The following is a 10,000-nucleotide window of genomic DNA, read 5'->3' as shown; positions in this document are numbered from 1 at the left end:
TACCATAGCACTGCGAGTACTTTGAGAACTTCGTCTGTCTCTAATTATTATACATGAGACTGAGTTTTTTATTATTCTACAAGAAGTCGCAGCTTCGGATTTATTCAGTCAAGCTATGAGACTGGGCAGTAGTTATATAATAGAAGCATGTAATATAGTATTATATAATAGTGTTCATGATTAATCATGTAGCATGTAGTCTTGTAAAATGTGCCAGCTTCTATGAGTCCATGTTCGAATTTAAAAATGTGAAGATATTCCTGCTTGCATTTTTAACTTTTCTGAGTGGATTGAACTGAACAAAGTAAGGATTTATGAACCTTACTATATAGTATGTTAAAAACAGTATGCAAGCAGAGTAGTTTGTCCGAATTCATAGTATTCAACAAGCAGTCCCTGCGTCTGAAATTGCAAACTTCCATGTTATATAGTACGTTAAAAACAGTATGCGAGCCGAGTAGTATGCCCAAATTCATAGTATTCGAAAAGCGGTCCCTGTGTCTGAAATTGCATACTTCCATACTATATAGCAGGGGTTTTCAAACTGTGGGGCGCGCCAGCACCTATTAAGAGGGGTGCGAGACATTGAGGCGTGCACTCGAGTAAATTAAGATGACGATTTTTATGCTTTCACTAGAAGGAAAATGATTAACGTTAGCTCCACAGCTAACTATCTGGCACCTGTAGAGTTAATGCGTTCGAGTAAAATATATACAAATAAAATGAAGTGGGTGCTTTTTAAAATAAATGACGGTGAATGAATGAAAGTCAAACCAGTGAGCCGTCTGACAAAAAAGTACCCTTCTGAATCAAATCAGCAGGATACCCATTCACTTACTTGGAAGACTACTGACTATGTTTACATGGACATCTGTAATCTAGTTATTTGCCTTAATAAGACAATAATATAATGACGGTGTTACGTGAAGTGCTTTTGAATGTTGCGTCACCAAGCAATCCACATTTCCTGCAGAGGCTCATGTAATTTTGGGTGTTTTATCCTTAATTTTTCGACTTTACTGCAGTTCGTTTCACTTTCACTCAGGAACATTTCATTCATGCCACGGTGAGAAACTGGGGTAATAGACGCGAGTATAAAGTAAGGACTGATGGAAGAGTGTTGTTTTAATAGGAAGAAAAACCTCCGCATTTTGTGATGTGTGTGTGTGTGTGTGTGCGCGGTCCTTTACTGACAGTCGTGAGTGTGGAACTTGCAGCGAAAAGTCCCACATGACAGTAATAGTTGGATTGTGGTGTTTACTTCAATAATGCCACTAATATATGCATACTCCAAATCTTAATTCTATTTCTGATTAGTTCAGTTATGACTTTAGTTTGATCAGGTCATCAAAAATCGTTGTTTACATGGTAGACTCTTAATCAGAGTTTGTCTTAGTCGTATTAAAGTATTGTTGCCCATGTAAACATACATAATGTTCGACTCAACCACACCATCAGGGCTCTGTGATTCTTGGCTTTGCGAAGCAGCATTTTCTGTATGTACGTACATGAAAAGCAAGTATGCTGTGGCTCATGCTTATTGACACTGGAAGATGATTTACGGCTAGTCGTGTCAGGAAACCGACCACAGATTAGCATGTTATCCTCACAGAAAAAGGCTCAGCCATCACACTGATTCAGGTAAGCTATGTATTTATATTTCAATGTAATTAATTCTACGCACTTTAAACACAGCAAGTAATATGTGAATGATGTTTGCACATGCATTATAATTTTGGCTTGAGGGAGGGGTGCCTGCGGGGACGCGAGTGAAATTGGACAAACTTGGGGCGTGTGTCCTAAAAGTTTGAAAACCCCTGCTATATAGTACGTTAAAATCAGTATTTGAGCCAAGTAGTATGTCCAAATTCATAGTATTTGGAAAGCGGTCTAAAAATCTGCGTCTGAAATCGTATACTTCCATACTGTATAGTACGTTAAAAACAGTATGCGAGCCGAGAAGTACGTCCAAATTCATAGTATTCGAAAAGCGGTCACTGTATCTAAAATTACAAACTTCCATACTATATAGTATGTTTAAAAAAATTATGCGAGCAAAGTAGTATGTCCAAATTTATAGTATTCGAAAAGCGGTCCCTGCATCTGAAATCGTAAACTTCCATACTATATAGTACGTTAAAAACAGTATGCGAGCCAAGTAGTATTTCCGAATTCTTAGTATTTGAAAAGCAGTCCCTGCGTCTGAAATTGCATGCTTCCATACTATATAGTATGTTAAAAACAGTAGGCGAGCTGAGTAGTATATCCGAATTCATAGTATTCGAAAAGCGGTCCCTGCGTCTGAAATCGCATACTTCCATACTATATAATACATTGAAAACAGTATGCAAGCCGAGTAGTATGGACGCTACACTATGCCATGATTTACTACTTTTGTAATAAATTCAAATTCATACTCAACATAGTACATACTCGTAGTAGTAGGCAATTTCCGACACAGTCTCGTTTCTGCTCTGAATTCGTCCATTTATTAGTCTTCGGCCATATTTCAACAATCCAATCAGTTCCCAAAGAACAAAATCATGCACCACTCTACAATCTAAAATCTTTCATTTCAGGACCATTTCAAATGTATATACGTCACAATAGCCCCAAAAAATGACAAACTTAACTTCAATTTTATGGCGACTTTAAAGTATGTATGTGGCCTGTAACTAAACTTGAATATCGAAAGAAGCTGTGAATGAAGTATTTAGTAGATAGCTAACCGTGGTGCATTGACGATCACAAGGTCTCCATGTTTCCCGACTTCAAGCGAGCCATGTGTTTGTGAGCGGTTGAGAGCGTAGGCTGCATTTATAGTGCTTGCGGCCAGAACTTCTGGCATAGACATTTTCATCATCACACAGGCCAAGTGCATCACCATAGGCTAATAAGCAAACACAGACAAAGGAGAGCAGTCAGGTCAAATGTATCAATCTAACTAGTATTCATGTGTTCAGTGTTGTGTCTTGTAATCACCATTGAGCAGCAGTAGGCATTGGGGTTGAAGTCGCTTCCCAGGGCCACTATGACCCCAGCGTCAAGCATATCTCTTGCACGTGGTGGAGTAAGTCTAAAACAGACACAAAACAAAACCTTTAGCAGTTTTCCCACGTTTCCGGGAAAACCTGGACTTTTAGAAGGTTGTTTCTAGTCATAGAAGAATGGTAAAAATGACCAAATGTCCTGGAAATATTTGTTCTTGTCCTGGACTTTTGGTAACACTTTAGTTTAGGTCACATTTCACGGTAGTGACAAACCATTAACTAACACTAATAGCTTAATAAACTACTAATTAGCTGTTTAATAGTTAGTAAGGTAGAAGTTGGGTTTAGGTTTTGGGTAGGATTAGGGATGCAGAATAGGATCATGCTTTATAACTACTAATGAAAAGTCTTAATATCAGGCAAGTAATAAGCCAGTTGTATTTAGCATGAATTGTGACCTAAACTAAAGTGTTACCAGATTATTTTTTTCTTTTCGAGTTTTATTTTTCAGTTTTAAACAACTTATTTTTCTCAGCTGATTCTAAAATTGTATTACTTGTATACAAAGCCCTCAATATTCTTGCCCCACAGGACCTTACAGACTTGCTCTGTCTGCATACCCCCTCTTGATCATTGAGATCTCAATTTACTCACGTGCCTAGAACATGCCTTAAAAAACGAGGTGATCGAGCGTTTGCAGTTGCTGGTCCTAAACTCTGGAACACTCTACCAATTCACATTAGACTTTCCTCCATTTCTCTGTTTAAGTCAGTTTTAAAGACCTATCTATTTTCCCTCTCTTTTCATACTTCTCGATCACAGTTTTATTGCTTTTATTTACTAAATGTTTTTTTTATACTCTGTTTCCTTCTGTCATTAGTACTCCTACAGTGCATCCGCAAAGTATTGATAGCGCTTCACTTTTTACACATTTTTATGTTACAGTCGTATTCCAAAATGGATTAAATTCATTTATTTCCTCAAAATTCTACACACAATACCCCATAATGACAATGTGAAAAAAAGATTTTTTTTAAATTGTTGCAAATTTATTAAAAATAAAAAACCTGAAAAGTCACATGTACATAAGTATTCACAGCCTTTGCCGTGAAGCTCTAAATGGAGCTCAGGTACATTCTGTTTTCACTGATCATTCTTGAGATGTTTCAGCAGCTTAATTGTAGTTCACCTGTGGTAAATTCAGTTGATTGGACATGATATGAAAAGGCATACACCTGTCTATAAATGTCCCAGGGTTAACAGTGCATGTCATAGCACAAACCAAGCATGAAGACAAAGGAATTGTCTGTAGACCTCTTGAGACAGGACTGTCTCGATGCATAAGGCTGGGGAAGGTTACAGTAATAGTTCTGCTGCTCTGAAAGTTCCAATGAGCACAGTGGCCTCCATCATCCGTAAGTGAAAAATGTTTGGAACTACCAGGACTCTTCCTAGAGCTGGCTGGCCATTCAAGCTGAGTGATCGGGGTAAAAGGGCCTTAGTCAGGGAGGTGGTCAATAACCCGATGGTCACTCTGTCTGATCTTCAGCGTTCTTCTGTGGAAAGAGGAGAACCTTACAGAAGGACAACCATCTGGGCAGCAATCCACCAATCAGGCCTGTGTGGTAGAGTGGCCAGACGGAAGACACTCCCCACCTGGAATTTGCCAAAAGGCATCTGAAAGACTCTGAGACCATAAGAAACTAAATTCTCTGGTCTGATGAGACTAAAATTGAACTGTTTGGAGTGAATGCCAGGTGTTACGTTTGGTGAAAACCAGGCAGCGCTCATCACCAGGCTAATCACATCCCTACAGTGAAGCATGGTGGTGGCAGCATCATGCTGTGGGGATGTTTTTCAGCAGCAGGAACTGAAAGACTAGTCAGGATAGAGGGAAAGATGAATGCAGCAATGTACAGAGACATACTGAATGAAAACCTGCTTCAGAGTGCTCTTGACCTCAGACTGGGGTGACGGTTCATCTTCCAGCAGAACAATAACCCAAAGCACACTGCCAAAATATCAATGGAGTTACTTCACAGCAGCTCTGTGAATGTCTTTGAGTGGCCCAGCCAAAGCCTAGACCTAAATCCTATTGAACATCTCTGGAGAGATCTGAAAATGGCTGTACAGCGTCGCTTCCCATCCAAACTGATAGAGCTTGAGAGGTACTGCAAAGAGGAATGGGCAAAAATTCCCAAAGACAGGTGTGCCAAGCTTGTGGCATCATATTCAAAAAGACTTGAGGTTGTAATTGCTGCCAAAGGTGCATGAACAAAGTATTGAGCAAAGGCTGTGAATACTGATGTACATGTGATTTTTTTCAGGTTAATTATTTTTAATAAATTTGCAACAATTTCAAAAATCTTTTCACATTGTCATTATGGGGTATTGTGTGGAGGATGTTGAGGAAATAAATGAATTTAATCCATTTTGGAATAAGGCTGTAACAAAAAATGTGGAAAAAGTGAAGCGCTATGAATACTTCCCAGATGCACTGTATGTACAGCACTTTGGTCAACTTTGGTTGTTTTTAAATGTGCTTCATAAATAAATATTGTTTTGTGTTGTATTTGTAAGCCTAGATATGATGAGCTAGGCCATGGCCTCTGCTGTGCAATTGCAATTGGGTTGTTGATGTGACTTTTTCACTGTCACACATGACAAAAATGAATGTAATTATTATTGTCATCATTTAAAATGTAGTAGATGGTTAAACATTTCTTTGCCTTCCATAAACCTCTTGTTATAAAACTGCTGTGTTATAACATTTGTTGTATTTTTGAGCCAAACCTCAAAACGGTCCAATGGTGTGACTGTCTCAAACACATAAATTAGAGAACACCATTAATTTATTAATAAATAAAATACCAGATTTTACAAGTGTCTGTTTTAGTCAGTGGCAATCATTTCTTTCATCTATATATTTTTAAAAACATAGGAACTTGATACATTTTGCCACTGAAAAGTATGTGCTCTGGTGTGACACTATAATGCTAATTGTTTATATCATCAATTCCACTGAAAACTTTAGCTGAAGGCCCCCATTCAAGATCATGTGACTGAAGCCCATGACGTGCACCTGTTAAGTGTTTGTCTTCCAATTTTTCACATATTTAAAGAGCCCCTATTATGGGTTTTTGAAACTGAGCTTCCATGCAGTGTGTAACACAGCTCTAAGTGAAGTGAATTATCCATCTAAGGACTAAATCTGAAAGTGCACTGTGTTTAAAACTATTTATTCGTCTATAATAGAGTCGACTCATAGTGGTTCGAATGAATCGCCGCTGTAACGAGCCTTTAGCCGTGACATCGATACAGAATTTAAGACACACCCACTTGTTGCATGCACAGACCTGGGAAAATTGAAACCCTCAGCCCCACCCACAAACACTGTAGAAAGAACACTGTAGCAGATCCCGGTTGAATAAAGTCACATAGATGTTGTGCTCTGAAGTGTGAGAGAACGTTAGTGCTATTTTATCTACCCAAAGATGAGGCTGTGATAAGTCAGTGGTTGAAGTTTATTTTTTGCAAAAATACCTCAGCATTATAGCCCCAGGCTTGTGCTGTGTTCCTGTCATTTTTCTGACGAGTGCTTCAGCAATCTACACGCTTACAACAGGGCATTCGTCGGCCGTTTGTTAAAGGAAGGGTGAGAAAAGACTATTGACGTATGGGACTATGTCAGAGTTTGACAGAAACTTATCAGTACACAGTTCATGGTTCAGTTTCTACCTTCATTTCACTAGTGTAAGTAACATAAGAACGATTAAAATGGCTGCCTCCTTGTTTCCTCTAGCTTGCAAAATATGTATTTAATTGTGTTTTGTTACTTGTAACCACGTGTACTGTATCTAGTTAACTATATTCTCATATCACGTCTAAAATCACGGTGAAAACACCGCTTTGTTTACGGATTTAAATACATCTGTGAGCTCGCAATCTACTGCAGTTTGTCATTGCAATGGCCACCATCAGCTGCTCCTACACACGTGCGGTGGTCAAGTTTCAAAATAGTTCAGCTTTTGCCACTGTGTGGATTAATACTGAATGTGTGTCACTGTTTTACTTATGTTAATAGAGCAATATGCTGGTGTTAAACTGCATTGTTTTAATGCACTCCTGCATTGGGCTCACACATACACCCTGCACTTTGACTACTTCGAAATTGTCGATAAGCCATGGTGGGCGTTTCTCTTTGTCTCACGCTGAACGCAGTCGACCAATCACAAGACTGGGACCCCAACTGGGTCATTGGACCAATCGTTGTAGATTAGCATCGTGCTAAGGAGGGGTTTGGGAACAATGAATCGCTGAACGAATCATATGGGAGTCATTGGGATAATTAGGTAAAAATAAATGCATATTATAAGACAATGAAAGTGTTTTTTGACCTTGCATGCATATCAGCCTGTTGGTAGAGACCCCCAGAACCAAAATATGACCCTTTTTTAATGCATAATAGTGGCTCTAACTTTTTTTGGAACCCCTATAAAATTAAGTTTTGTTGTCTATTGGTGTGACATCCGAATTTATTAAAAATGTCTCTCAAGTCCAACAAGTCATGGAGAAAAGCATATATTATTTATAATTTCATATAAAATAAATAGCACTGTATGAAGATAAATGTGGAACAATGAAGATAAATCGCTCTCAGACTATTTGTATATTGTGTTTCTTTACTTTTGCTGTCACGCCATAAGACATATTTAAGCTACAATTCAGTAATGTTATAAAAAACAGTGAAATAATTGCTACTTTCTTTAAAATTTTAGTTTTACAACAACAACAAACAAGTTACTGTCTATTTGTCAACTACCCAATTACTACCCAACTACATTTGGGTTTTGACCCCCTGGAAAATGACTAAAAAGAGTGGGAACCCTGCCTTCAGTGAATAATGCTGCAATTTGATGAGCTTTTACCGTAATATATATGCAGTGGTGGGAAGGAGAACCGCTGATGTTTTCGATTTTGCCATGGCAGCAATTCCATCATCTGTTACTTCCTCTAAATGGCTGATCGCCAAAGCGCCAAGTTCTGCACCAAGCTGTTATATTGAACAACAGAGAGATCATGTAAGAACAACACCAGCTGAATTGTCAAGTAAGTGTGTGTATGTGTGTGTGCAGGTACAGTGTATGCAGAAAGTATTCATAGCACTTCACTTTTTCCACATTTTTTTGTTACAGCCTTATTCCAAATGGATTAAATTCACACAATATCCCAAAATGACAATGTGAATAAAGATTTTTGAAATTGTTGCAAATTTATTAAAAATAATTAACCTGAAAAATCACATGTACATCAGTATTCACAGCCTTTGCTCAATACTTTGTTGATGCACCTTTGGCAGCAATTACAGCCTCAAGTCTTTTTGAATATGATGCCACAAGCTTGGCACATCTGTCTTTGGGAATTTTTGCCCATTCCTCTTTGCAGTACCTCTATCAGGTTGGATGGGAAGCAACTGTGTACAGCCATTTTCAGATCTCAGATGTTCAATAGGATTTAGATCTGGGCTCTGGCTGGGCCACTCAAAGACATTCACAGAGTTGTTGCGAAGCCACTCCATTCATATTTTGAAGGTGTGCTTTGGGTCATTTTCCTGCTGGAAGATTAACCGTCACCCCAGTCTGAGGTCAAGAGCACTCTGAAGCAGGTTTTCATTCAGGATGTCTGTACATTGCTGCATTCATCCTTCCCTCTATCCCAGGGATGTCCACACTCGGTCCTGGAGGGCTGGTGTCCTGCAAAGTTTAGTTCCAACCCCAATCAGACACAGCTGGCCTAGCTAATCAAGCTCTTACCAGGCTTTCTGGAAACATTCTTGCAGGTGTGTTGAAGCAAGTTGGAGCTAAAATCTGCAGGACACCGGCCCTCCAGGACCGAGATTGGACACCCCTGCTCTATCCTGACTAGTCTTTCAGTTCCTGCTGCTGAAAAACATCCCTACAGCATGATGCTGCCATCACCATGCTTCACTGTGGGGATGCTATTAGCCTGGTGATGAGCGGTGCCTGATTTTCTCCAAACGTAACACCTGGCATTCACTACAAAGAGTTCAATTTTAGTCTCATCAGACCAGAGAATTTAGTTTCTTATGGTCTGAGAGTCCTTCAGATGCCTTTTGGCAAATTCCAGGCAGGGAGTAACTTCCGTCTGGCCATTCTACCACACAGGCCTGATTGGTGGATTGCTGCACAGATGGTTGTCCTTCTGTAAGGTTCTCCTCTCTCCACAGAAGAGCGCTGGAGCTCAGACAGAGTGACCATCAGGTTATTGATCACCTCCCTGACTAAGGCCCTTCTCCCCCGATCACTCAGCTTAGATGGCCGGCCAGCTCTAGGAAGAGTCCTGGTGGTTCTAACATCTTCCACTTACGGATGATGGAGACCACTGTGCTCATTGGAACTTTCATTGTAACATGGAAACAATGTGGAAAAAGTGAAGCGCTATGAATACTTTCTGGATGCACTGTATATGTGGTTTACAGCAAGTTGTATAATGATATGGGTATGACCTAGTTGTATTCTATTAAGGTGGTTTACAGGGTCACACCTCATGTCCGAAAAGCTTAAAAATCACACTCAACATCATCTATTGAAATTCAAAATTTGCCTGAGGGTTGGGTTTAGAGGCGGGAGTGAGATTACAGCTATATAAGCGCTTTTTACAGCATTAAATACATTATGTATATGAACTGTCCTTGTAAACCACGTATACAAGTATGTTTGTGTTTATGTGTGCAACAGACTTTGATTATGCATGCATACATGTGCTGAGTTCATAGGATGGAGTTCATCGCCATGAAAGTTGATGTTAAGGCCCATGTCTTTGCCGGCTTGGAGTATGCAACGTGTAGAGGTGAGATCGAACACACCTTTCTCACAAAATACATCAATGTTGTCCACTTGCAGATCACCTGAAGTAGTTAGATGTTTTATTTTGGGCAGCTGCACTGCGACTATGTCCTTAGTGGCTTCTTCCATAGTTTTACCTCTGAG

General features: G+C 39.4%; 1 protein-coding gene across 1 annotated transcript in view; it reads right to left on the bottom strand.

Annotated features, from left to right (window-relative positions):
• Positions 1-10,000, bottom strand: part of amdhd1 (amidohydrolase domain containing 1) — a 17,328-nt gene that overhangs the window by 458 nt on the left and 6,870 nt on the right. The window contains exons 5-8 of the mRNA XM_056461158.1: positions 9,770-9,995; positions 7,919-8,043; positions 2,983-3,076; positions 2,730-2,890 (exon numbers count right to left, since the gene is read on the bottom strand). Of these exons, the coding sequence (XP_056317133.1) occupies positions 2,730-2,890; positions 2,983-3,076; positions 7,919-8,043; positions 9,770-9,995 (606 nt within the window). The remainder of the gene's footprint in view (positions 1-2,729; positions 2,891-2,982; positions 3,077-7,918; positions 8,044-9,769; positions 9,996-10,000) is intronic.

This window comes from Danio aesculapii, chromosome 7 (genome assembly GCF_903798145.1).
Source record: "Danio aesculapii chromosome 7, fDanAes4.1, whole genome shotgun sequence".
Classification (NCBI taxonomy): Eukaryota; Metazoa; Chordata; class Actinopteri; order Cypriniformes; family Danionidae; genus Danio; species Danio aesculapii.
This window is presented reverse-complemented; position numbering and strand designations above follow the sequence as displayed.